Genomic DNA, 27,280 nt, shown 5'->3' on the forward strand with positions numbered 1-27,280 from the left:
AGGTTGAAGCAGCCGCACCCATAATATCACTGGTATAATTTCGTTTCGTCGATTGAACACGATCAACGTCAGCAATAGCGCCAGCTTGCTCGAGACCATGGATCGGAGAAAGCTCTATCGAACAACATTATCGTCATTTGTATGCACTCACTCATACTAATAGTCAATTCAAAAGTCTTGGTTTATGATTAAGTTATGCTTGGAAGTCTCGGCAGGTTAAGTACATTACCTGACCTACTACCTTTGTAGCCTCGTTCTATGCTTCACCTCCCCACTTCATTATTTCTATTAAACTTGACGCGCTGGCTGCATCTAACCATTACAACCCCATCTTCGTGACATGCTGCTCTGGGTATCCGGCCCAATGAGAGAATTGTAGCCACGGCATAATGTTAAATTCGCAGCTCGGGGATCCAGTCGCTCCACTGTTGCAACCACACCTTCATCAACGGTGCGTCCACCGGACCCAACGCTCGCAAAGCTGCACTATGCTTCTGGGCGTTAGTGGTATCCGCGGGAGGACGTATCCAGCTTTCAGAATCAGCAAGTGACCTGAAGAAACCTAGAAGTGACGCCGCAGGAATTTCCAGCAAGGCTTCCTCGTTGAGTTTCGGGTCAGAGACACGGTTGGTCAGGTTCTGCACCCATTCCTTGAGCGGAATAATCTTGGAGGAACAGGCTTGGCTTATAATATGTGCTAATGGCTCCCAGTTACTAATATGTGGGTTTGTGATATGATAGACCTCTGCGTTGTTCGAACCCGTTGAAGCTAACCGATCATTACGTCTCCCACAGGCGATCTGAACAATACTCCGAGCAGCGACATCCTACGTAGTTAGTACACTGGGGCCTTTTGGAAAAAAAGACATATCAGCAAGTGGTCGACTTACAATGGGCACCCAATCGACTGGAATTGACCCAATGTTGTCAGGCAATTCTTTCATCGTCTGAGATGTTCGTACCAGTGCCGGAAACCAGTCTCGTGTCGTCCACATACCTGCCTCAGCATCTGTGGGTCCTCCCAGTTGACCAACACGGTGAACGGCAATTTCCTGTTTAGTTTCCCTCGCGACGAGGTCACAAAGAACTTCTGCTGCGTATTTCGATTCTGCGTAGCCTTGACTGAGTACTATTGATGGCCCATGCAGTGTTTCTGCAATGTGATCAGTTTCAGGCACAATGGTAGGGCGACCACTAACGGCCGCGATGGAAGAAATGAAATGGAAGGCTGCCTGGCGAGGTGAGCCCTTGATTAGGTTGAGAAGCCGTCCCGTCCCTTTCAGTTGAGCATGGAAGCTGGACAATGGCAGATTGAAATTCACCATCCACGCATTATGAAATACAATATCCACTCGCTCTCGCAAGTAACTGTATTCATCCCCAGTTAGTCCGAGTCGTTCTTGGCTCAAGTCAGCCAGCAAGAATTTGACTCGAGAAGTATCCACAAGCCAGCCATCAGCTAACCGCTTCTCACGGAATCTAGCGAGCTGTCGGCTTTCCGCATCTGCCGAACGATTGAGGCAATATACCTGTGCAACGGTCGGATCCTGCAGCAGCTCCTCTAGAAGATAGCTGCCAAGCTCGCCAGTCGAACCAGTCAGAAGTACCGTCTTTCCGCTGAGCTGAAGGTTCTGTGCTTGCTGCCAAATTGCATGTGTCAATTGATGCTCTCGTGGCCAAAAGCTCGAAATGTGCTCCTCGCCTTCAGCTCCAATATGACCATGTAGTTGTCGGAAAAGCGTACGGGCGAGACGCCGGACTGTGGCTTGCTCATAGATGACTGCACTGGTCCACAATGCAGCTATTTGTTTGGACTGACGCATGCGATCGGCCGCGTCTTGCAGTGCCTGCGCGAGTCGAACTACCTGAAGAGAATCCATCCCTAGAGTGACAATATCGGCATCTAGATCCACAGAGATCCCACCCAAGATCCGAGAAACAGCCTCTTGTAGCCACAGCTCGATGCCTTCCATAGTCGTCTCTTTCAGTTTTTCCACGTCATAAATAGAGCCTTCGTTACCTGTTGCATCACTATATAATGCGTTGATAACATCCTCATAGAGCTGAGCCGTTTCTCGCCGGCGAAGAGACCCCTTAGGGGCCAGCGCAAATGGCCGATCAGGAGAAGCAACAGCGATACGGTTATGATGAATTTGTCCATGGGCAGGCAACAAGCCGTTGGCATCTTTCACGAGGGGCTCCAGAGCCTGCTTCAGCCATTGTGGGGTCCATGTCTCCGGGAGCTCATCCCATACAGGTCGAACTAGCAAGGCCACTTGGAATCGATTCTGGCCGAAAATGGCAGCACGATGGACTAAGGAATGGGTTTCAAGGAGGTGCTCGGCATCAATAGGGTTGAGCTTTTCGCCGTTGTTCAAAACAATTATGTCATCTGCCCTCCCCTTTGATCGCCACAGGCGCGGTTTTGTTGGATGAGGTTCAAAAAGATCACCCGTTCGATATTCGCTAAGATTTGGAAAGGCGTGGAAAATACCATGATACCGACGGGAGGAAGGTCGAGGGATAACTAACTCCCACAGTCCATCACCGACTTCCTCCATGCGATGTTCGAAGGCGGGATTCCATTCGAAGCAATCCCAGTCCGCGGGGTCTTCACATAGAAGTGTCGGTGTGTAACCGGTCTCACTGCTACCCATCAATGTTTGCAGGCGAAAGTGGGAAGAAATTGCGTTTCCCGTGGCGCTGGACAGTGGTGCACCGCCGAAGTTCACTGCGGAAAAGCCCTGTATTGCCTGTCGTCCCTTCTCAGATGACCAAAGATCCTGCAACACAAACGGAGCGATTAGACACCATCGAGGTGGATTGGGAGTGGCCATAATCCGCGAGAAGAGATCTTGGGTCAAAGGTCGATCCGGGGATAGTAGAAAAGGTGTCTCGTAAAATATGCACTCAAACACGCAAACTATTCCGATAAAGTGGAATAATGGTCCGTGGCAGAATCGCATCTCACCCTTGTGTCGCAGAAACAACTGGGCGGATTCACGACCCTGAGGCACGGGAAGCGTTTGCATCTGATCCATCGTTGCCAGATATCCATGGGTCAGAGTTACCGGTTTGGGAAGACCCGTAGTCCCCGAGCTGTGGATGATGATAGCTGGGCGGTCTTCTATGTCCGTGAAATTCTCTCGGTGGGAATACGGCTTGACAGGAGATGCTGCGAAGACATCCCAGACGGGATCCATACGCCATCGTTCCAACCCGAGATCAGAACAAGCGACTTCAACCTGGTCGACAACTTTCTTCAGCTGGGGTCGCTCGCTACCATCCACAAGCACTGAGCAGTGGGTCTTCGACAGCAAATGATGAAAGGCTGCCTGCGAGTTGCGAGTGGATAGAAGTAGAGCCTAAGCCAATCAGTCAGAAAAAAGCATCGGTACTGTGGGACAGGAGCCTTCAGCTAGGAATGGGAGATGGTCATACCGCATGGCCTGTCTTCATGCAAGCTAGCTCGAAAACCAGGTATCGCAAGTCATTCGTTCCAATATAGGCAAGAATCTGCTGCTTTCTTCCAGGAAGTCTGCTGTCGATCCACCACGCTACATGGTTCACAGCAGCAGACACCTGCTGGAACGTTATAGGACGCCATTCACAATCCGCATCCTGGGAGCTGGGGTGCAGACAGTACAAGCGATCGGGCTGATCCTTCGCTTGCTGGTCTACCAGCTGAGTTAAAAGCCGTCCTGAAACATCAGCGGACCCCATATTGCACTCAACACTCGATCCTACATTGCTGGTAGTGCGGTCGTTGTGAGAGAGAATCTTAGGCTTCTTTATACATTTGAACACCCCACTCCATCATTCCGGAGACGGAGACCATGGATACGTGAGTTACATCACCCATGGTATAGGCTTGACGATCACAAAGTCCAGATGGCGGCAGCCTTCATCCCTTGCTGTACGAGAAACGTTCTTTCTAAAATCTGCCGATCTTATCTACCTTTTAGTCGCAGTGATGATCCTTAGACCTGCTGACGTCAAGAGTTTCCTTTCTCGACCTCTTGCGACTTGCTCCAGGCTTCTATAATAGGCAACGCTGGGGTAGCAGACATGCACTCAAGTTGGTATCACTATGGCAACTTTGAGAAGCCCCATGGTAAAAACGTGACGAACTACGACTACAATTTATAGGGTTACGTCACCAGACAAAAAAAGCGTAGTCGCATCTCAATCATCTTTATGCGAATACAAGGCGGCAGACAGATGGGCGAACGATGCATTAGTGTATTGATAGCTGGCTCTGAGCCACAACCCATTCTACGGCAGACAGGATTTGCTTTATCTCTGGCCCTGATCGCGGGATGTCATGACCAAACGAATGTTTGATTGACTTCAGAGTTCTGGGGTCGCAGAGAGACTCGACGAGAAGGCCACAATCGTCCAATCCCGGCATATCTTCCTTTCCACGCAGGTGGACAGACGGAAGTGTTATACGCGTTGGTACTACGTCTGGATGCAGGACACATGGGACAAGATCAACCGGGCGATCGAGGAAAAATGACACCGGCTCGCGTGTTATAGACCGGGTTCCCTTGATCACCTTCACAAAACTCTCAGTCACAGAACGAACTGGGTCCGGAAGCTGCGCAATCTTCTCATCCTGCCCAGAGCGAAGACGTTGCTGATCAGCTGATGAAAGAGAACCGAATACAGACTGACAATAGGCTTCATCTGCGGCGCATGGAATCGTGGGCGAATAGAATATTGCGAAACGAAAAGGCAGGGGCTCATCTGGATACGCCGTTTTATGCTCGAGCAGGAACGAAATCGAGATTGCAGCGCCTTGACTGAATCCCAAGACCCCGTCAAAAGGACCATGCTCGTCAATGGCCTCTTCGATCAAGGCATGGGCTGCATCGATTTCCCCTGCATCAAACGATCGCGCCCAGCAGTAGTACGGAGGTGGGAAGGTGCTCCCAATGCCTAATTTCAGTTGGTGAAGCTCATTGTTAGCAAATAGTGGCGTGCGTTAAATGACCGACAACCATACCTGGCGCAGGCGGGCATTCAACTTCACCTGAGAGAAAATGGAACTCCCAGCTCGGGTCAGCGTCTCGCATCAACCCCGAAAGTTGAATTCGCAGAATATCCGGCCCCGTACCGTAGCCATGAAGGCAAAGGATTTTCATTCTGTTTGCTGCTTTTGGTTTGGTATTCTCACAGTATAGGATGCGGTTGGATACGGTTGGACAAAGCCCAATAAGGCTGTTTCGAGTCGCATCATGCCGTTCGCCCTACCAATGGACTTTAAATGGCTCCAAGCAACCAGTACAATGACAGAAACTAGCATCCATAGTAAGCTATCTGTCTATCAAAGATGTCCTTGCAGAGGCTGACGTTATCTATGATGTGGGTAGCGGGGTCGGCAGGGAGATGCGTGATCCACTTTCATCGGAGGTATGCAGGATTCCCATACTGTTCACAAGTAATAGGCAAGCCATACTTGGTGAAAGTTAACAGCGATGCTGATTATCGTTTCATGACGCCATAAGGTGACACGAACGTTGTCGATCCCAGCGGTATGACTAGAACCCACCACGTAAGATGTTGACTGAATTAGTGGCATTCCCCACGACCTACTGATGATGGTAAATGCCGAGTTAAGTGATCCGGTATGTTTTACTAGACGAACTTTATCTCGCTGTTCTGCGCGAATTCTTGGATGTTGCCGGTACAGGAAGCCAATGCATCGGTCCATATAAGTTCAATCATCTTCCTGATAAGGGCGCTCACGGGTACTTGGCCCTTGCGCGCGGGCTCCACTAGTTGGAAATCTGATGAAAAGCTCCGGTGGCTCTTATTGGTCCATTGTCCGTATAGTCTAGGTACTAAGCATCGCTATTTATCCAATGAAATTGCGGTATGTCCATCTACATGACGATCGTGAAAGACATGGGATGCAGGTGAACATTGGGAGATACTATCCCTCTCTGATGGACGGACCCGCTATTGTCGTTCCGCACGGCTTAATCCATTCCTCAACCCCCCTTGTACAACATCAATCACAAAAATGGCAGGTGATTGACCTCATGGCTTAACAAAAATTTCCAGCCTCGCAGCATCAAGCAGTTTCATCGACCTTATACACCAGCTTTGAGGCTCGCACTTTGCCTTGCCGCAGCCAATCCAACCCCGAAGCAATCCCGGCTAGGCCTCCTGGCTTGACCTGGAACCGTTGGGATGTGACCTGACGGCTCTGCAAAAGGGCTTCGACGGTATTCGCCCATTGCGCTCCAAATGAGAGATTTTCCGGCTGGGCCTGGACTTCTTTGCCTCCCATCACATATGGCTCTCCAATCATATCGTATGCCATGGAAACATGCGTATCGACATCGCCTCGCGGGCAGCGTACGTCTAGCAGTGCATTGTAACAGCCCCCGGAGGATGAAATGGCAGCGGCACAGATAGCAGCCGTTTGGTTAGTGGAGATTGTATCGAAAGCTAGCTCGAGGGTATCATCGGTAAACTCACGGATCCGGTCACCTACGTGAGGATCGTGATAGTCAAAGACGGCATCCGCACCCAGTTCATGCATCCAGGCACGACTAACTTCTGAGCACGTTGTGACGACGCGCAGCCCCGATAGCTTTGCAAATTGGATCGCGAGAGAACCTGTTGACGTTGCACCACCATAGATCAGGATGCTAGGGATATCCTCATTATTACCCTTTTCGTCTCTCTGCATATCCGCGATCTCATTATCACATGCCATTCCAGGGCCAGGGAGCTGCATGGACTGATACAGATTTTGGCCGATAGTCATCATGCCAACACCCAAGCAAGCGGCTCCGTCAATGCTCATCCATTCCGGCACCCTGAATTGTATGTCCCCTTTCGCGATGACATACTGCGCAAATGCACCTCCCTGAGTCTGCTTCACGTTACACCCGTGCACAAAGCCGGCCACGCGGTCCCCTTTCTTCCAAGGCTTCCTGACTCGTGGTCCGATAGTTTCCACGACGCCGGCGTAGTCACAGCCGACGATGGTTCCTGTGCAGGTGTCGAAGTCAACATGCTTCCAGTCCGTTGGGTTCAAAGCCACTATATTTACATTGTTAACAACTTGCGCCCGGGTGCTCTAGATGAAAACCACACTTACCTGCTTGTGTCTTAACCAGGATATACTCATCAGGCAAGGCGGGTATCGGCACATCATCGGCCAAAGTAACTTGACCGCGCTCTCGGACAATGACAGCGCGCTGAACAGCCATGGTAATTGATCCTAATAGGCGTCCACTGGCAATGGCAAACTCAAATCCTAACTCAAGAGCGGCTTGGAATGGAATCGAGACCCTGATCTAGATTCGAGAACTATCAAGTGAGCATATCAGCCTACAGTCTTATCCCTTCTATATAGCAACCGATTCCATGGATCTGCTTGGCCCGATAAGGAAGTTCTCTACCGAGGAATTCACACAATGAACGATGACTGCGCCCTGCCTTGATGGAGTAACGAAGATCAAACTTAGTTTAGGACGTAAAGGATGAAGCAGGGCTATAGCTAGCAGACTTTGCGTCATTTATCATTCAGTTACCTTTCTTGGGATCTTGCATTACATGCCTGAATGTTTCTAGATTCCGCAGCCATCCTAAGAGCAGCCAGCAAAAACGTCACGCATCAAAGTCAATTTCTAATATGATAGATATCACGAGTCAAGACTATTGAAGAGTCTAATCTGGTATCTGATGGCAGAGCCATTAAAAGGAAGACCCGGGAACTGTATTTATTCACTTGACAGATTGAAGAAACCATCCTGAACATCAGCCACAATGGAAGAGCAAGCCAAAGACACATCTGGCCCAGAGCCAATTGCAATCATTGGCATGGGGTGTCGCTTTGCTGGCGAAGCATCTTCTATTGAAGGATTTTGGGATACGCTGCGTCTGAGTCGAAGGGAGCATGGGCGTGTTCCTGCTAGTCGTTATCAAGCCTCAGCCTGGGAACATCCCAGTCACGAGCGCAAAGGGGCTGTATGTTCGCCTTTCATGGCAAACGAATACTGCTGGAACTAACCGCGGATCGTTAGATCAATCACGATAGTGGCTTCTTTCTAGCTGAGGATCCATCCCGCTTCGATGCACCCTTCTTTTCCATCACATCCAAGGAGGCTGCAGGTATGGATCCTGTTCAGCGCATCCTGCTCGAAGTGGCGTATGAAACTTTTGAAAATGGTATTTAGATTCCTTAACAGTGTCTCGGGAGATGATAAACTGAAATATGATCCCAGGAGGCGTGCCAATGGAATCACTACCCGGTAGTTCTACCGGTGTCTATAGCGGATGCATGACCAATGACTACGAGCTGCTGTCAACCCGAGATATCATGGACATGCCACATAACTCGGCCACAGGTAATGGAAGAACTATGCTGGCTAACCGCCTTTCATGGTTCTTTGATCTTCGTGGTCCCAGTATCATGCTGGACACGGCCTGTTCGTCCAGCTTGACGGCGCTGCATCTGGCTACCCAGGCACTACGTACAGGCGAATGTAGCCAGGTAAGAGAGCCTCCATATATGATCCGAGGATAACAGCTGATTATTGTAGGCGTTAGTCACTGGAGTAAGCCTGATATTGCATCCGAATTTTACCCAGCGGCTGTCGTACATGCATATGCTCAGCGCTGATGGTATCAGTCACTCTTTTGATAGCAAGGCTAATGGGTATGGTAGGGGTGAGGGGTTCGGTGCAATCTTGCTTAAACCCTTGTCCAAAGCCATGGAAGATGGTGACGCGATTAGAGCAATCGTTCGTGCGACTGGCTCTAATCAGGATGGACGTACCCCGGGAATCACCATGCCGAATGCGACCGCCCAGGCTGATTTGATCAGATCAACCTATTCTCAAGCCCAATTATCGATGGGCGATACGTCTTATTTTGAAGCCCATGGAACTGGGACAGCAATTGGTGTTAGTACGAAGATCATTGTTACGAGATGAGGTACTAAAAGCGTCATCAGGATCCTACTGAACTGTCTGCCATTGGAGCAAGCTTTGGTGCCGAACGAAAGCCAGGCGATGAGCCTGTTTACGTCGGATCCGTGAAAAGTAATCTAGGACATACTGAGGGTGCTGCCGGGGTAGCCAGCATAATCAAGGTAGTTCTTTGCTTAGAGAAGGGAATGCTCGTCCCTAATGCAGGCTTCTCAAACCTGAACCCTAAGATCCGACTGGAGGAATGGGGTTTGCGCTTAAGCAACACCACCACACCGTGGCCACCTCATCTGCCGCAACGTGCAAGCATCAACTCTTTTGGCTTCGGGGGTGCCAACGCTCATGCTATTCTTGAGAGCACAGCGCAGTATCTTGGTAAGACGCAAACTCTGTCTGACACCACAGAAGGGATAACCCAAGTCGTTGTGGTCTCTACGCATGATCAATCTGGGTTAGACCGTACGGCGGACAAGTGGAAGAACTTCCTCGATTCAACCGCGTATGGCAAAAGAAAAGGCATGTCATTGCCAAGTGTAGCACACACGTTGGCTACACGGCGATCCCAGCTCCCGTTTCGCAGCTTCGCTGTGGTGGATTCACTAGCAGAGCTGCGGGATGTGATGGCCGCGGGCTTGCCTACTTTCCCTCGGGCAAGCCGTAAGAACCAGACGCACCTCGCGTTCGTTTTCACGGGCCAAGGTGCCCAATGGCCACGGATGGGCGTCCAGCTATTGACAAACCCTGTGTTTGCGGCCAGTATAGAACGCAGTCAGCAGGTGCTGCGGAGTCTTGACTGCCCGTGGGATTTGCTCGCGGAGATCCGTGCGGATGCAACGACTAGCCGCGTTAATCGACCTGATCGCAGTCAGCCCTGTTGTTGTGCTTTACAGATTGCCTTGGTAGACATGCTTCGGAGCTGGGAAGTGAGCCCCAAGGCAGTGGTAGGCCATTCCAGTGGTGAAGTTGGTATGTCTCCTCTCATTTTGTCCGGTTACCCTCCAGGAAATAACTGACCTGTGCTTTAGGGGCTGCCTATGCGGCCGGCTACTTGACCCATGAGGATGCCATTCGAGTGACGTATTTCCGCGGTGTGTTATCACAACGGATTGCTGAAAGTGGGAGCCGCGGTGGTATGCTGGCTGCTGGTATTTCTGCCGCTGATGCGCAGGGGTATTTGCAGACCCTACCCCCAGATTCCGTGGTGGTAGCTTGTGTGAACAGCCCATCGAGTGTCACTCTTTCCGGCAACATAGACGAGATAAACCTGCTTGAGGGGCGCTTGCAAGCAGACGGTCGTTTTGCGCGCAAGCTGCGCGTAGACACTGCCTACCACTCACCGCATATGAGAGCATTGGCTGCCGACTATAAAGCAGCCATTGAAGCTATTCAGCCGGTTGACAGGTACAATCGTTCCATAGCTATGTTCTCGTCTGTCACAAAAGAGCTCTTGCAGCCAGCAGATCTAGACGCGGCATACTGGGTGCGCAACCTGGTCAGCCCAGTTGAATTTGCTGCGGCAGTCACCAAAGTTGTTACCATGACCGAGGCCGGTAAAGGACGAGGGAGACGGCGAGTAGTTCCAGTCAAGTGGGCAGGCTTCTTGGAAATTGGCCCACATGAAGCTCTAAAAGGGCCGTTCAATCAAACCCTGCAGGAAGCCAATGCTGATTTGGCTTCCATTCCTTACAGAAGTCTAATGCTGCGCAAGCAGAACTCTCGGCAGACCGCCCTTCAAGCTGCCGGTCTCTTGTGGTGCTTGGGCTATGCGATCGACCTAGGTACAGCAAACCAAAGCTTTCTGGACGGCATAAGGCCACAAGTGAGCCGAGATCTTCCACCTTACGCCTGGAACCATCAGTCCAGCTTCTGGCATGAGCCACTGGAATCAGCCCGGCTGCGACAGCGCACAGAACCCCGTCATGACCTCCTCGGTATGCCTTGGGACTACCAGAACGATCTGGAGCCGCGGTGGCGTAATTTCCTCCGGGTTTCGGAATTGCCCTGGCTTGCGGATCATGTGGTGGCTGGCTCTATAGTATATCCAGCAGCTGGCATAGTGTCCATGGTTGCAGAGGCAGCCCGTCAGCTTGCAGACACTACGAAGTGGTTAGAGGGGATTGAATTTTATGATCTTGACTTTTTCCGGGGAGTTATAATTCCTCCAGACGAACGGGGTCTGGAAGTGGTTCTCCATGTGGCACCGCATCGCGGCATGAATGGATGGTACGAATTCGGCATCTTCTCCTTGCCTGAGAATTCATCCTGGGTCCAACATGCGAAAGGTGCTTTTGCTCCACAGTATGCTGATGAAGATGGGGTGGGATGTGCTGCAGACTGGCAGAGCACTGTACAACGAGTGCTACAGACGCAAGCTATGGCAAAGAAGGCTGAGATTGAGGCCGTCTATGAATGGCTTTCGGAAACCGGGGGCGTCAGTCTGGGACCGACCTTCCGGTCCATGGCTGGCGTAGCCTTTGACTCAGGGTCTCGTCTATACGTCACTGGAGTCGCACCAAATACCAAGCAGACGATGCCATATGAGCGTGAATCTCCATGTCTTGTCCATCCCACCGCGCTGGATACCCTCTTCCAGGCTGCCGTGTTGTCCTGCTCAGATGCCCTGACCAACCACAACGCCAATATTCCCGTGGGAGTAGAGCGTCTTTATCTCTCGACAGACTTCTCCTTGCAGGCTGGTGACCGATATGATGTGCATGTCGAGACACGCTACGAGAACGGTGTATCACTTTCGGAATCGATCGCATCCGACCCATCCTGGCAGCAGCCGGGAGTGGTTCTGCAAGGGGTGCGATTAGGTCGCGTGCCTACGCGGTCCGGTAACTCGACCAAAAAGGATATCCAGCAAAGCCGGTTCTCGACACTTCAATGGGCTGAACTCGTAGATTCTTTCTGTGGTCCAGAAGTCTGTCGATCTGATGGACTACAGAGCTGGATTGGCCGGGTCTGCCACACTCATGGAGATGCTCGCGTCCTGGCGGTGATTACCAGAAGCACGGATCAGGTGCTTGAAGCCCTCGAGCCATATGCGCCGAAATGCAGTCATCGACCTCGACTACAGCAGCTCACCATCGTTCTATCTGACCCTGACATTGAGGGATCAACTGATCAGGTCAAGGCCATTCAGGGATCTTTGGAAGGGTGTCAGGTTCTGCCAATTGCCTCACTGCAGGATCTAGACACGGAATTGCTGGGAGAATGCGCCTATGATGCGGTCATTGTTGATCATCCTAATGTTTGGAAGGGTGATACTGCGAAATCCCTGCTCGACTCTCTGCTTCCTATTACTGGGCCGGATTCTTGGATTGCTGCTCGAGCGACTGATGAAGAGCACGATGCAGTAATACGCAATGCGGGCCATGCAGACTGGGAAGTGCAGAGCTCGATTGATGATACTGGCTATCTTCTCCTTCGCCGTCAACATGCTCTGGTGAAGTTGGATACCACAGTCTACATCTTGAGCAGCGCAGCAGATGAGTCGGTTGGTCCTCTTTTACATGAGCTAGATGGCGTCGTGGGCAACCTCGGCTCTAAGATTGAGCTGGTAGATATCGATAAGGCTTCAGAGATAAAAGATAAAACCATCATATCACTGATCGAGCTGCAGCGTCCGTGGATAACGAACTGGGCGTCAAATGAGATCTCACGCTTTCGGTCCTTGTTGGAAGCAAAGTGTCTCCTCTGGGTGTCACAGTGCCCGGAGCACGAGGCGTCTGGCTATGCAGGCTTTGGGGCTACGACGGGACTTCTGCGGACTGTACGCAATGAAAACCCCCGTATCGTGCTGCCTCAATTGCTTGTTTCCGAAAAGGACAATGATCCTCATACTCTGGCGCGCAGCATTGCACACGTGTTGCAGCTAACATTGCAGCCTCAATCACGGCCGCATGATTGGGAATTCTATGTGCAAGACAATTGTCTGCTTGTTCCGCGAGCCGTCGCGACTGCTCCAGTGGATGGAAGCATGGATGCGCTCTTACATGGTCCGCGTCCTACGATGGCAGAGCTTGCGCAGGACTCGAGACCACTGCACCTCTGCAACAAGTCGCAGGATATCAGGGACGCTTGGTGGGAGCTGGACGACCGGTTGAATACAGCTTTAGCCGGTGATCTAGTTGAGGTGCAAATACACAAGGTGTCCATCTGTGAGCCCACCGGCAAAGGTGGCATCTCCCCAGAGGCACGTATAACGGCCATCGAAGCAGTCGGGGTGATCCGCCAGGTTGGAGCATCTATCGGTTCAGCATTCCAAGTAGGAGACGAAGTCTTGTGTGCTATCCCCAGTGATGCGTGGTCCAGTGCTTTAGCCACCCATGTACGTCTTCCAGCAAGTGCCATCTGGCATTCGCCATTACTCCAGGATCAGGCAAAGTCGGTTTCCATGCCAGTTGCATTTGCAGCTGCCTACGCCAGCCTCTTTGGCAGCTTCGGGGCTTCTGCTTCGTCGGTTCTCATAGTTGGTTCAATTAGCCAGACCTTGCGCGCCACGATGGACTGTGCTCTGGCTGCTGGCATGCAGGTGTACGTGGCGGTCGATGGCGAGAATGGGGTCAATGAGATGCGCTCCAAGTATGCTGGATTGCATGAGAGAATCATTCCCATCCATAGGGAGCTTGATACGACAGTCAAACGGCTGACCGGGGGCAAGGGGGTAGAGCTCAGCGTTTGCTGCCTGGGAGGCTCTGTCAGTCGACTTGCGGCGCGTTGCTTGGCTTACAGCGGCAGGCTGGTGGATCTTAGTGAGGAGCTGAACCTAGCTGCTCTGCCTCAGACATTCGTTGACCGTGGATGCACTGTCAGCTCTGTACGAGTATCGAGGATGCTCCGCGAAGCTCCCCGTCAGCTGCAGGCCAACTTCCATCGCGCAGTGGATCTTCTCGGATCAGACGTCCTCACCAGTGTCCAATCTTATCCTTCCTTCCCTGTTTCCCAGATTGCAGATGCTGTCGCGCAAGCACGCGACAGCGGTACCCGTGTGATAGTCGATCTTCAGGCTTCAGGCAAGGTGCCAATTGTGCCAGCCCTCCCAGATCCTGCCCCTCTGCCTGCGGAGAATACCTATATCCTGGTCGGTGGGCTGGGCACTCTCGGGATTGCAATAGCCAATACGCTTGTCGACTGTGGCGCCCGTCATCTTCTCTTCTTGAGCCGCTCTGGGGCTGTTCGGGAGACACAGCAGATTACACTGAAAGAGCTTCAAGACCGCGGTGTGCAAACAGATATCGTGCAATGCAACGCTGCCAGCCGGGATGAGGTGCAAGGTTTGTTGACCCGAGCTGAAGAAAGTCGCTGGCGCTTTCGTGGTATCGTGCAATGTGCAACTGTTCTGAAGGTAAGTCAGATTGCAGCCCAGTAAGAATTCTTAAAGCTAAACTTCACCTTACCAGGACGGTATGTTTGAGCACATGGATTTCGACGCGTGGAAGCAATCCACCGAGCCCAAGATCCAGGGGACATGGAACCTCCACGAGGCGTTCTCCTCCACCCCGCTAGACTTCTTCGTGACACTGTCATCAGTAGCCAGTATAACCGGAAACATGGGCCAGGCCAACTACGCAGCCGGAAACGGGTACATGGACGCGCTGATGACCTGGCGACGCAAGCACCACCTACCAGGACACAGCATCAACATCGGCCTAGTCCCAGACGCCAGCGGACTGAGCGACGTCGCCGAAACACCGGAGCAGCGACGCCAGCGATACCGACACCTTGAGGGTACCGAGATTCTGCAACATGAGGTGCAAACTCTGCTTCGCGTGATCGTCCAAAAAATCACCCCAGTCCCGGCACAAGTCATCGCCGGGCTAACGGACACGCTACCGCGCACCGACGGGGCAGCTTCGTGGCAATTCGATCGCAAATTCGATCACCGCATTCAAGTTGTTGCTAACGAGGAGGCAGGAGCTGGGGTGGTCAAGACCAGCACGTTGCTGAAGAAGGCGGAGTCCGTGGATGAGGCGGTGCGCGTCGTGAATCAGGCACTGCAGGAGTATTTGGCCAAGGCGATGGCGTCGTCGGCAGAGGCTATTGATTTGGAGTTGCCTTTTTCGGCATTGGGTGGTTAGTATTATACCTTGATGATATTCCATTATAGGCTTTTACTGACGGTAGGGGTTTTAGTTGACTCGCTCAAGGCTGCGGAGGTTCAGAACTGGGTCAGTCGTGAAATGGGCGCAGAGTTATCCTCGTTTGAGTTTATTGGGGCACAGCCGGTGAGGGTGTTGGCGGAGAAGATTGCTACGCTGAGTTCGTTTGTTACTGTTACGTAGGTTGCATAGAATGGCTCTTTGGTTCGATATAGAAGTTGCAGTAGGCTAGATAGGATATGTTGTTAACATATGAGTGCTATAAAACACCACCATACAAGGAACAGCTAGATCTCACTATTACTAGGCTATATATTTATCCAAACGACTCATCCATCATCTAGTTCTTATCCCCCAACAACATCCTCGCCAACTGCGTAGCCGCGGCCCGGCGCTTGTGCGCAATATCCAAAAACACATCCCTAGGCCCAATACCTCCCACGATGATTTCGTCCTTTCCTTCCACTAGACCCTGGAATGCCTCGTCCGTGAATGTCTCCAGGGGCATACCGACTTTACGCCCTTCTTCACCCATGAAATCGTGGAGTTCGGCTGCAGAGGTAGTAGTTAGTCAGACAAAAATATATCTTAGGACGGATACTTATATGAAACAAGACAGTAGAAGTACTACTATAAATAGAAATAAGTAAACTCACATTGCACCGCCGGCGGCGATACCTCAATAACCTTCACTTCAGTCTTACGCAACTGATCCCGCAGACAGATAATGAAGGCGCCCAGGGCGGCCTTGGAGGAAGAGTATGCAGGCATCCAGGTTGCGGGGACGATGGCGATGTTGGATGTGGTGCTATACATCATGATGATTATTTGATCAGTATATACTGTCATGTCTGATAGTATATATATATATATATATATGGATATTGTGGAATGGCACGCACTAAATCAAGCTTGATTCTCCCCCTTTCTTGGTAAGATAGGGTAGAAAGGCATGCGTCAACGCAACATAACTAGTAAAGTTGACGTGCATTTGCTTGTAGAAGCTGGACAGGTTGAATTTCTCAGGGTCAGTCATGTCGGTGGGGAGCATGATGCCAGCGTTGAGGAAGATGCTGTCGATTGTAGGGGATTTGGTCATTATTCTATGGAAGATAGGTTGGTTAGCAGCTCTTCTTGTATATGATCGTGGTTTATATGTAGAAGGTACTTACTCAGCAGCAAACCCAGGAATCTTATCCAAATCACTGATATCGAACTGCACTGCATTGGCCTTGTCTTCGCCGTGCTCTTGCACGAACTCACAAAGGCGCTCTTTGCGTCGTCCGACGACTGTGACTTTGGCTCCGGATTGCACAAAGCGTGATGCGAGAGCTCGTCCGATGCCGGCGGTGGCGCCGATGACGAGGATGTGTTTGTATGGGAAGGACATTGTGTTTTGGATTGAATTATTGAATTGGATATGTTAAACTGCATCATCATCATAGCTTTTATATGCTTCAGTAGATCGAGTAGTAGTGATCGGTAGAACCGGACAGCGGAGTTGGTGGGCCGAAGCTTGATCTCCGAGGATTTAATCTAGAGTTGTATGTGTGGCTGTCGGCTTCCGAACTTAAAGCCGGGATGGACGGACTTCTTCTGATTCCTGGATAGCTTCCTTCATCTGGGAGTGGTCGGAGATCGAGTTATTAATCTGACTGATAAGAGAGATATAGGACTCTACGGATTTATACTATTATTCTAGTTTGTGCATGTTGTGCGCAAGATGTGATCACTGCTACCGTCAACACCATTGACTTGTATACAGAACTGCAGTTATACTTTTGAGTAGCCCTAGGCCGAGACTCAGTTATAGGATGTTCATCCCAACACACATTACACTACTAAAGTCCTCTGCTTCACCAGAATCTTTGTAAAATGCCCTACCTCACACAGCTACTAACACAGCACATTACCCTTGTAGCCAAACCCCCCTCATAAGAAAGAGTAGCCATCACGTGGCGTAGTGCCAGCTGCGTGAATAAAAAGTCCACTGATGTCCCAGAAGAGGCAACGCGTCTCGCTTGAAGACGCGTTGTATACAACAGGGAGTGAGGGCCTCATCTTTCTCGCACAAACACAGCACCTTCTACCTCTTCATCTCCTTCTTCTACAAGGTGAAATCTCGAATCATCTCATCTTTCATCTCGTTTCTCATCGCGCTTCTGCATACACTTCCATCATAAACTATCTCCCTATCCATCATTGGCATACAGATAGTCAACCATCATGGATAGTGCATTCCCTCAACGTCCCTCCTTCGTGAAATACGGCCCATATACCTACGATGACTATGGAGTCACCGTAGCCAGTATCCCCAGAGCCTCATCGTTGATCCTGGACACGCTGTTCCCCGTGAAACCGGTCACTGCACCCAGCAGACGGCCTGTGAAGCGTTGGATAGCTGCCCAGCTTCAGCATTTCGGCATCCCCTATGAGCCTTCTAATACTGTTGCTCAGCTGTTGGCTCTGCTTGAGAAAGAATACAGAGACGGACACGTAAGCACTTACCCCCCCTATCCCTTTCATCCTCAATCTTAAAAAAACAAAAGCTGACCAAAGACGAACCAGTGCAAATATGACTCGCCTTCGGTCCTCCTCCTCGAGAAAACCTTGTACGACATGTACCAAACCGTGCAGGAGGACTATCAGCAGCAAAAGGCTGACTGGCGGGTGAAGAAGTTCGCTCGTCAGGTCACTCCCTCCGACGAAGCTCTGTTCGACCCTTCTCTCTTCATGGCCAAGTACTTCCTCGACAAGGAAGACGGCGTGCCCGACAAGAGAAAGCAGTCAAAAGCCATTGTCTTGCACAACGTGTACAACCAGCAGTTCGTGAGCATTGCTCTTTCCATCCCCGGTCTGAGCTTCCAGATCAGTCACCCGGCCACCGTCATCGGATGGGCAGACTCCTTCGAAGAAGGCTTGGATGCAGGCTTCGCCAGTCTGGCAGACAACCACATCAAGGAATATGTGCCGACCTTCGAGGCGAACTTTGACTACCGCCGCTTCCTGAAGAAGTACTTCCTCTCGCTTGACTACCCCTTTGAGATGGGTGTCCCCGCTCATGACAGAACCCTGGAGCCCGTTCAGCTCATGCCACAGCTGTATTTCGACGTGCGTGAGAAACTCAGAAAAGCCGTGGCCAATATCAACGGTCTCTTGATCGCCACTACCCCGGGCCGCGGCGGTACCTGGACACTTCTGACCTGGAGCGAGCACGCCGAGAAACTCACCGGAGTAGTCGCCAAGATCCACGCCGCCGGTATGAACGAGAAGTTGTACGACGATACTATTATCGCTCAGGTGTGGCAGACCAAGCTCAGTCGCCACAACCTGTTCAAGCAGCTCGTGAACCCCAATAGCATCACTCCATTGAGATTGGGCAATCTCCAAGGCCAATATGTCATCCGCTGCAACGTCATCGACCCCTGGGGCTACGAGGACTTCTCTCTCGACATCAACGCACCCCGTCGCAACGATCCTGCCGCGCGCGCCACCTTCTCTCTCGGAAAACTGCAGGGAGCTATGATCCTCGCTCTGGACTGCGACAAAGTCGACCAGATGCGCAAAATGCTGGACAAGAAAGGCACTACTCAGCATCACACTCCCGAGTCCGATAATGATGATGATGATGACGATGATTGGGAAAAGGTCCCACGCCTGACCGTCCACCGATTCAGAAACGACAATGTCAAGTGGCGCGTCTACCTCCAGTACGCTGGGACCTGCAACGGCCTGAACCAGGTCGACGAACACAACGAGCAGGTCGGATACATTGACTTCAACGTCGACCCTGAGCGAAGCGACGATGATGAAAAAGCCGTGGGGTATGGTCTTGCCTACGGACGTGGCTATATCGTCGGTCCGAAGTATATGACTTCGCGCAGGAGTGAGAAGGGTGAAATGCTCCCCATTGAGGTCTTCAAGTGGACTGGCGAAACCGTGAGAGTGGCGGCCCCTTGGAATGCGTTCAACTTCTGGGGTGGTTTTGAGGCTCGCTTCAGAGTTTGTGAGAGAGCTATGACTATGACCAAGGGGTATGAGCTTTAGCTGCCTCTTTCTTATCTTTCTCTCACACTGTGGTTTGTGATGATGTGAGATCTGATTCGAGTTGAGTGTTTCTCACCTTGTTATTCTGATTTGTCTGTTCAATCTGTTTTCGCTTTTTTTCTCCTGTATTTCCCCCTGTTTCTTGTTCTTTTATTGTGTATTCAAGTGTTTTCTCCTTGTTTTTCTTCAATGTTTGTGTTCTGTTCTGTTGCTTTTATTATGAAAAGTGGTAAAAGAAAAAAAAAAAAAAAAGAAAAAAAAAAAAAGAGTGAACTGATGGATGGCGTCGGCGGTGTTTGGGTCGTGTTTCTCTCCTTTGTTTTTTTCCATGTTCGAGTATACCCCGGGATGGAGTTACTTCTTTCTTTTCTTTTTTTTTTTTTTCTTTTCTTCTTCTTAACGAATGTACGAGCCATGATGAAGAGCTTCGCTGATGAGTGCGAGTGAGAGTTGAGGTGGATGAGATGGCTGATTTCTTTTCAAACTAACGGGATAAGATGAGATGCGATAAATTGATGGCGAAGACAATCGAAATGTATGATAGATATCTCAGATAATGTGTCACCGACTCTACGGGCTTACTCAAGTGACAAGTTAATGCAATTCATTGAATTGAAAAATTAGTGCGTTTGCATAATCTACCTGGTCGGATGTACGAGGTTCCGGGACTTTGTCTTCGTCTTCATATTGGAATTATCAGCTAGTTATTTCTCGAATGAATTCGTTTTCAATAAAGGCAGCAATAGCACGCAGATAGTAGCTAGATCGCTAAAAGTACACCTACAACAAACGTAATACTATCAGGCCAGGGTAAAAGAGAGAATAAGAAGCCCTATAAATCAAGCACACCCCAATCAATGAAATGCGTAAAGGATATCAATTCAACAACATCTGCCTAAGACCACTAACTACTACATCATGCCTAAATGAAATGGTACAAAATCACCGGTAGAATGACGCGGGGTTAGATACGTCCGTTTGAGACGGGTTATACGCCTGGTATCCCCCTCCGGCGTTCAGAGCAGGATAGGGTGTTGGCGTTGTGGATGTACCTGGGACAGGCGGGGGCTGGTGCATAGGCGGAGGTTGGTGTGAAGGGTAAGGAGGCTGTGCTTGGTGGGCAGGAGGGGGTCTGGAGGCGTCTTCAGGAGCGTAGCCTGAAGCAGGGTATTCCGGGTGCGGTTGTTGCTGTTGTTGCGGCTGCTGCTGCTGTTGCTGTTGGAAATGCTGCTGCACTGCGGCGGGGACCTGCACGGCGCCGGGGTATGGTGGTCTCTGGCTGGCGGGATGCTCGACGGGGGAATCGTAGACGGATGTGCCGAGTTCTTGGGGGTTCTCGTATGTGGATTCTGGACGATGGTACACGGGCTGGTAGGACTCCGAGGAGGGCTGGCGCTGCTGCGGCGGCGGCTGCTGCGGCTGCTGATACGGGGCGCCAGCAGGTGGTGTCTGACGGGGATCGGGCGATTGTGAAGGGGGAGGATATGCGTGTGCTTGGTCTGCGCCGTAGAATGCTGGCGCGTTGGCCGGAGGCGCTTGTGATTCTGCTAGATGTTAGACATAGGCTGTGAGTTGTGAGGGTGTCCATGCGGTACTCACCTTGAGGACGGGGACTGAAGTAGCGTTGAGGATCAGCCTGTGGCGGACCTTGAGGATATCCCACAGGGGCGGCACCAGGATAGCCGTATGGAGGTTGAGCCGGTCGGCCATATTGGGGTTGTGCGGGGTGCGCCATGGACGCCTCCAGCAGAGACTCGTAATCCCTCCGCGCCTTGATGAACTTTTCATTGAGCTGTGTGAACTCGTCTGCAGAGTGTTAGCGGAGAGGAAGGGAAGAACTTAATGGAGTGTCGAAATCTTACCCTTCTTCTGCGAGTACTTCCCAATGAGCTCAATCAGCTTGGGGCGAATGGCCAATGTGGAGTGGTACAATGCCGTGATCTCCTCATTGTCCTGCACATTCAGCTCAGAGCTGCGAGTGCTCAGAAGGGTCAACAACTTCTCAACGTTCTTGATCTGACCAAACACGTCGGCTTCCATCTGGGCTTCCCGCTGCAACTCCTCCACCGTCGGGTCAGGAAGTTTCTCGACGTAGTTAAGGGGAAAGATGCCGGTCTGGCCTCTCAAGGAACCCTTCCACCAATCCTTGTAGACGGACTCGAGAACAGCGATAACATCTCCCTTGCGGAACTGCAATTCACCGGGTTCTGAAGGCTGAAAGTCGAACAGGGCTCTCACGCGCGAGACTGTGGCGGCAGAAGTACCCGAGGGGACGGCCTGGGACGTGGCAGCAGGTGTCTGGTTTTGGTTGACTGGAGCAGCACTGGAGCTGGCCTCGGGCTGTGGAGCAGGGGCAATCGTGGCCTTTTCTCTTATCGACAATGCAAGAGCCATTTGCAGCTCCTCCTCTTCCTTTTGGCGATCTGAATCGGTGATTTCCCGCTTTCCGGGCTTCGACGGAGGCTGCAGGTTCGGGTCTAAAGTAGTGAGCTTCACTCCACTATCCATAACTGCTGGAGAACTTACTCTGAGTCTTCAGCTTCATGTATGCTTGTTCCATGATACCGAAATCTGGGTTACTGGCGAACATTTCCGTCCATTCCTGCATGCGTTCTAGGATCTTCGACTTGACCTGTTGATGGGTGTTCTGCTCGGTATAAGTGCGATGCTCTTCGTCGGTAGAAGCCCAACTCACTCTATCATTCGCTAGACGCAGCAGAGCATCAGTAAAGCTCCTAGACGCAAGCTCGCGATGAATCTTGGGACCGCAGTTCTGAGCGAGGGCGTTCGCCAACTATACCCGTATCAGTACACGTAAGCCCCCAAGCCCGGAGATGCCACAGTATCCAGCACGAACCTCCAAAGTATAAAGCTGCACATTGGCGTTTCTGTGCGCAAGTCTCTTTATCATAGCGGCGACAGCATCTTTCGCTCTAGAAACAAATCCATTGTCAGAATGACGTGCACCGGAAAGGACAACCAACGGCGAAGCATACCCTGACTCCTCGGCACCAACTTTATCGCAGACATCCTAAGTACCAAGAACTCCAGTCAGATATATATCCTTCGGCCAGTGAACGGTAGGTTAAACAATCGTGGGTTTGCGTACCAGGATGTATTCCCAGTTCTCGGAAGTCAGGTTCTCGTCGGTCGCCTTGGCTATGCCAGAACACTCAGATTAGCAGCACGTAGAGGATGGTAGAGCTGCACAAAGTGCAATAGAGAAGGGCTATCTCATACCGACTGCATCGTCAAAGGCGTTTTGCTGTGCGCGAAACATCACGGGGTTATGTCTCCGAGCGCCCGGGACAATCACTGCGTTGCAACTCGGACTATTATTTCACGCGAACGAGTTGATTCAGATCCTGCTGTATGGCAGACAGCACAAGATATGGTATGTTCAAGGAATTTGCTCGAATAATGCAAGTCCGGTTGTCCTTGTTGTAGGATCGATGGTTCACTGTTTCCAGGCCGCGAGATGACACCCGATGCGGGGGGACACTGCGGTCAGCGGGAGCCGAAGTAAACGAGATCGGGATCAATTGAGGCGCTTGCGGGTCAAGATCCCTTGGAGACGCAGTATTCCACCAGGACTGGGTATGGAACCACAACGAAGGACAGGGAGGAAGAGATAGCACCTGGATAGTCAAGGGGAATGGGAAAGACAGGCTGCCACCTGATGCTCAGCAGGTGATCGCGGCGACGGAGAGCAGCGCCTCTGACGCTGACTGGCCGCGCTACGCCCGATTAAGCGAGACTCGCCCCTTTCTGGACTAGTGGGGCACTGCCTTTATTGAAGTTGGCAGGCAATGACGAAATTCGATATTCGATATTCTACATTCTACTTAAAACAACTACTCGGTATTGACTGTGATAAAGATATACCCCGGGTGATTCCTGATGATTGATCGAAAGGTAATAAAAGTCACATCGTGGTCTTCACGATAAAACTAGCAAAGAATATGAATCATGACCATCCCTCACACATGAGTAATAGCCCCATGGCACTTAAAGATCCCTCTATATCAATGTAACCGCTCAAATAATAATCGTCAACTCAAGAACAAGACAGACAAAAGCTCCACACTTTTGTTCTTTTTTTCGTCGTCAAAACAGTCGGGAAAATGCCTCATAAATCATCAAGAATATCGGTCGCTGGAAGAGATGGAGATGGGAAACAACCCAACAGCTGCAAGACAAGTAACAATAAGATGGGGGCCGATCACCACGCCGGCCACCGGCGCCCGTTCATTATATGAAGCTTCAAGCTTCCTCTTGAGCTTCGGCTCCTTGGCAACAATAAGCACTCACAAACGACAATATTGACAATAGCTGGACGGAGGGCCCCAGAAGATTGTACAGGCTTCTTCACTCGCTCAAAAGCCAACGTCGAAAGAATGAATCTTGCAGAAAATTCTCATCAAAAAAAGGAAAAAGAAAAAAAAAAAAAAAAAAGAGGATATTTCCGCAGGTGATAAGTGGCCAGCGATTCAAGATCAAGCCAAGCGAAGAAAAGGAGAACGGATAGACAAATCATGATCCGGATGAGGTCATCGCCTTCTAGACATTCACAGGAGATGCGAAATCGCCAACACGAGAAGTTGCGAACAAGGGTCTGCCATATGCAATGCCAGCGTCTTTGTCCAGCAAATATGAAATATCAGGGGTAATGGGTATCTGAGAGAGAGAAGACAGAAGACATCGAAGTATATAGTAACAGTTCAAAGTGACGGCACTTAGGCGCCTCCCTTTTGAGCTTTTTCCTGGGCTCTGCTGGCCCGCGCGGCCTTGACGAGGGGCGAGAGATGGTTCAGGGGCGCGCAGAGAGACATAAAAGGATGCTGATCGAGCAGTCAGTAATGATTTATGATAGAATTTGTCCGTGTGACATACCTTGAGCAAGTCATGCGCCGAAGCTCGCTTCTCAGGATCCACCTTCAGAGCAAGGTGCAGGAAATCACGGAAGACCGGCGACAAGTTGTGCTCATCTTTGATGGTAGGCGTGCCGTTGGTGGCGATCAAATACAGGGCCCTGAGGGGCGATTCCGTAAGATAAGGAGGCTCACCCTCGATCATCTCGATGGCCATGATACCCAGACTCCAGATATCAACCTTACGGCCATACTCCTTTCGAGTAACGACTTCAGGGGCCATCCAATACGGTGTACCGACCATAGTGTTTCGCTTGTTATGCGAGTCATTGATTTGGGCACAGAATCCGAAATCGGCTATATCACGTCAGAAAATGAACACTCGGGGCATCATGAAGGCAGCTTACTTAGTTTGATATTTCCCTCCATTGAGAGAAGGATGTTGTCCGACTTGATATCACGGTGAATGACACCCTTCGAGTGAAGGTGCTGTAAACCACTCAAAGTCTAGTAAAGGTCAGTGAGATGCGATATAGATGCGACGAAGCAAGAAAGCTTACCTCTCTGCACACAGCCGCAATTTGCCCCTCGCTCATAATGTTGAAAGTAACCACATCAGTCAAACTGCCACCCTCCATGTATTCCATCACCACCCAAAGGTCCAGACCATGGAGGTAGCTGTCCAAAAAGTTGACAATATTCTTGTGCTTGCTGTCCTTCATAACCAGAATCTCATTGATGATCAGATCCTTCTTGGGTTGCAAGTCCAGGTTCATTTGCTTGATAGCAACACACTTGTTGGTGTTGTTCTCGTAGGCAGTAAAGACACCACCAGACGCACCCTGGCCGATTTTGTTGAGATGGTGGTACAGTCTAGTAGGGTCCCCGGGCGTACAGATGGCAAGGAGTCGCGACCTGATATCCATCGCATTGCTCTGGCGAGGTCGCTGTCGGGGGCGAGCAGCAGGAGCGGCGCGTGCAGCCTCGTCCACCGGGGAGACATGGTGGGGTGGGCTCTGGACCGGAGCTTGCTTCTGTTCCTGGCGAGTAGGCGGTTGTTGACGCTGACTGCGGCTCCGGTCGAGTTGGATAGTAGCAATCGCCTGCTGGGCCGCGGCCATGGCTTGCTCCTGCTTCTGCTGGTATTGAGCCGGCGTAGGCACATTGTGGGTCGGCCATGGTACGGGCGTACCATTGGCTCTGGAGTTCGACCTGCTCAACTGAGGCTTAGGTTCAGACTGCAAGGGCTCCGTTTCCGGAATGGGAGGCGTGTCGAACTGCGGAGGAGAATAGGCCTCCTGGGGTGGACGTGCGGGCGCAGCACTGTATGATCCCGCGGTTGGTGGCTGAGGTGCAGGCCGAGCCGGTGTGATATTGGCAGGGGTCGGAGGTTTTGGCGGTGCTCGATTGGGGACAAAGCCACCCACCGCTGGGGTTGCCGCCGAAGGCCCACGAGGAATAGGAGGCGGCGCACGTGGGTTCTCGAAGCTACCCTCATGGTTCTGTGGAAAGCGAGGACTCGTCGGAGGGGACGTCCGAGCTGAAGTAGGGCCATAGGACCCGGCACCGACAGCAGGAGTCTGTGCCCCGGAGATGGGGCTGGACATCGACTGCGGCTGAGGATAAGCGTGGTCAAACTTGTGCCACACTTCGTCATCGCCTTGAGCATTCTTCTCGTAGAACCTCATAATATCGACCATCGTCTGCGGGTGTTCCTCCTGCTCCTTTTTCGAGATACCGTTTTCCTGCAGCAGCCGTTGCCATTCCTTCGGGAGGCCAGTGAACTGACCGGTCTGATTGTCATAGCCAACGTGCGTAACGTGCACCGGATTCTCTGGGGCGGAGATCTTGATGCCTCGGGGGGAGCCTAGCATGCTATTGACGAAGCTGGAGAAACTGCTCTTCTTGCTCCGGCCTCCGCCAAATGGGCGCGAGCCAACACCACCTCCCCCGTCATCGGATAAACGTTTCGGATTCGCCGGGCGATCATTGTCAGTATTCCTGTGCACGAATGTCTCCATCCGGTTCTGTAGAGCCGTGAAGCTGGCAGACTGTCTCAATCCTCGGGATTCGGGGCTGGTGGCCGATCGGAGGTTTGGGGGTTTTTGGGGGACGGTCTCGGTGGTATTTTCTTGCAATGAACTGAGCATGCCCCGGCTGTCAAACGGGGGTCCGATCAATTCATCTGAGCTTTGCTCGGTGAGAGAGAAACGACCCGAGTGGGGAGGGCGGGATTTGGAGGGGTTGTTGGTGTTCGACAAGTATCCAGGTTGGTTGCCAGCGAGCACCGGAGACGGGCCGCCGCTATTCTGCTCGAGGGAGGATGAAGAAGATCCGTAGGCGTTGGATCTCGTCCGCGAGTGCTCACGACTCCCACCGGTGGAGGAACGGGGGTAGACGGGCGCTGAAGGGTGCCGCTTTAGTGACGTGTTGCTCTGCTGGCTCTTGAGGATGCGGGAGCTGAAACTCGGAGGATCCTTGTGAAGCTTGCTAGACGACCGTCGAAATTTTAGGGAAGAGAAACTATCGTGATTCATGACGTGCAAGATTTAGGGGGAGAGTGGGTTTTGGGGGGGTGCGTGGAGGGACAGGTCGGCCGACTGGCAGCAGCAGCAGCAGCGCAGCAGCACCAGCAGGGTTGAGCGACTGGCGTATGAATGGTTTGATTGGAGGGAGGGGGGAAAGAAAGCCACCGGGTGAGGCGGTGCGCAATGCAGCAGTAGTCCCTACCGTCCGTTTCGACGATAGGGTGGACGAACAAGGCCACTAGGCGGGGATGGGGAGGGAGGGGGGGTGGGAGGGATTGATGGTGTGGTGGTGGTGGTGATGCTGCACGGTCAGATCGATAGCCCCAACCGGGTGAGTATTGATGGATGAACGGAGGAATCGGAGATGTGAGAGAGGGACCCAGAATGCCTGAGCGACGCAAGGGAGGGCGCGAAAGTAGCAGCCGCGGACTACCGTCAACCAGTGGTTAGCACGTGGAGAGCCGCTGGATGGATCAGAACTGAGAAGACGGAGTTCGACCAACAGAGGCGGTGACTGGCTCTTCTGAGGGATAATATTGGGGGGGTGACAGAATAAAAAAGGAAAAATAAAATAAAATAAAATAAAATAAAGAGGGGAAGGGGGGAAATAATACTTGAGAGGGAAAATAATAAGGGAAAAAGAAAGCAAGACAGCAGATGAGAGGATGATGATTCACTGAGATGCAGGAAAAACTGCAGATAACCGACAGCTCAGCACACAGATCTGCGGCGCCAAAAATGCAATAATGCAACCGTCACTGGGAAACCAACGATGATGG

At 51.5% G+C, this 27,280-nt stretch overlaps 8 protein-coding genes across 8 annotated transcripts; 2 read left to right on the plus strand and 6 right to left on the minus strand.

The window, feature by feature from the left end:
• Window positions 1–215: 215 nt before the first annotated feature.
• Window positions 216–3,742, minus strand: BO83DRAFT_454182 (NRPS-like enzyme). Its single transcript, XM_025536951.1, has 3 exons — window positions 3,442–3,742; window positions 891–3,365; window positions 216–827 (listed from the first exon to the last, which is right to left on the minus strand). Exons 1-3 carry the CDS (start codon window positions 3,721–3,723, stop codon window positions 393–395), a joined length of 3,192 nt encoding a protein of 1,063 aa, XP_025392082.1. The 5' UTR covers window positions 3,724–3,742; the 3' UTR covers window positions 216–392.
• Window positions 3,743–4,155: 413 nt separating this feature from the next.
• Window positions 4,156–5,147, minus strand: BO83DRAFT_454184 (uncharacterized protein; the record flags this gene model as incomplete). The annotated part of the gene is made up of 2 exons (XM_025536952.1): window positions 4,156–4,941; window positions 5,009–5,147. 2 exons carry the CDS (start codon window positions 5,145–5,147, stop codon window positions 4,238–4,240), a joined length of 843 nt encoding a protein of 280 aa, XP_025392083.1. The 3' UTR covers window positions 4,156–4,237.
• Window positions 5,148–6,079: 932 nt separating this feature from the next.
• Window positions 6,080–7,654, minus strand: BO83DRAFT_454186 (zinc-binding alcohol dehydrogenase family protein; the record flags this gene model as incomplete). The annotated part of the gene is made up of 2 exons (XM_025536953.1): window positions 7,118–7,654; window positions 6,080–7,059 (listed from the first exon to the last, which is right to left on the minus strand). Exons 1-2 carry the CDS (start codon window positions 7,227–7,229, stop codon window positions 6,080–6,082), a joined length of 1,092 nt encoding a protein of 363 aa, XP_025392084.1. The 5' UTR covers window positions 7,230–7,654.
• Window positions 7,655–7,788: 134 nt separating this feature from the next.
• On the plus strand, window positions 7,789–15,238 carry BO83DRAFT_454189 (type I polyketide synthase; the record flags this gene model as incomplete). The annotated part of the gene is made up of 8 exons (XM_025536954.1): window positions 7,789–7,989; window positions 8,046–8,190; window positions 8,247–8,515; window positions 8,565–8,927; window positions 8,978–9,917; window positions 9,977–14,301; window positions 14,357–15,029; window positions 15,081–15,238. The coding sequence occupies 8 exons, from the start codon at window positions 7,789–7,791 to the stop codon at window positions 15,236–15,238; spliced, it is 7,074 nt and encodes a 2,357-aa protein (XP_025392085.1).
• A 157-nt stretch (window positions 15,239–15,395) lies between these two features.
• Window positions 15,396–16,445, minus strand: BO83DRAFT_454191 (oxidoreductase, short-chain dehydrogenase/reductase family; the record flags this gene model as incomplete). Its single annotated transcript, XM_025536955.1, has 4 exons — window positions 15,396–15,607; window positions 15,712–15,863; window positions 15,958–16,158; window positions 16,228–16,445. 4 exons carry the CDS (start codon window positions 16,443–16,445, stop codon window positions 15,396–15,398), a joined length of 783 nt encoding a protein of 260 aa, XP_025392086.1.
• Window positions 16,446–17,281: 836 nt separating this feature from the next.
• On the plus strand, window positions 17,282–19,364 carry BO83DRAFT_454193 (uncharacterized protein; the record flags this gene model as incomplete). The annotated part of the gene is made up of 2 exons (XM_025536956.1): window positions 17,282–17,551; window positions 17,624–19,364. The coding sequence occupies 2 exons, from the start codon at window positions 17,282–17,284 to the stop codon at window positions 19,100–19,102; spliced, it is 1,749 nt and encodes a 582-aa protein (XP_025392087.1). The 3' UTR covers window positions 19,103–19,364.
• A 418-nt stretch (window positions 19,365–19,782) lies between these two features.
• Window positions 19,783–22,770, minus strand: BO83DRAFT_374906 (ESCRT-0 subunit protein HSE1). Its single transcript, XM_025530319.1, has 8 exons — window positions 22,343–22,770; window positions 22,212–22,261; window positions 22,099–22,133; window positions 21,960–22,035; window positions 21,629–21,896; window positions 20,965–21,579; window positions 20,702–20,908; window positions 19,783–20,646 (listed from the first exon to the last, which is right to left on the minus strand). The coding sequence occupies exons 1-8, from the start codon at window positions 22,380–22,382 to the stop codon at window positions 20,045–20,047; spliced, it is 1,893 nt and encodes a 630-aa protein (XP_025392088.1). The 5' UTR covers window positions 22,383–22,770; the 3' UTR covers window positions 19,783–20,044.
• A 754-nt stretch (window positions 22,771–23,524) lies between these two features.
• Window positions 23,525–26,616, minus strand: pakA (mitogen-activated protein kinase kinase kinase kinase STE20). The gene is made up of 4 exons (XM_025530320.1): window positions 24,534–26,616; window positions 24,381–24,480; window positions 23,996–24,330; window positions 23,525–23,943 (listed from the first exon to the last, which is right to left on the minus strand). The coding sequence occupies exons 1-4, from the start codon at window positions 26,508–26,510 to the stop codon at window positions 23,839–23,841; spliced, it is 2,517 nt and encodes an 838-aa protein (XP_025392089.1). The 5' UTR covers window positions 26,511–26,616; the 3' UTR covers window positions 23,525–23,838.
• Between the last annotated feature and the right edge of the window lie 664 nt (window positions 26,617–27,280).

The sequence above is a fragment of the Aspergillus eucalypticola genome (genome assembly GCF_003184535.1).
Source record: "Aspergillus eucalypticola CBS 122712 chromosome Unknown BO83scaffold_3, whole genome shotgun sequence".
In the NCBI taxonomy this organism is placed as follows: Eukaryota; Fungi; Ascomycota; class Eurotiomycetes; order Eurotiales; family Aspergillaceae; genus Aspergillus; species Aspergillus eucalypticola.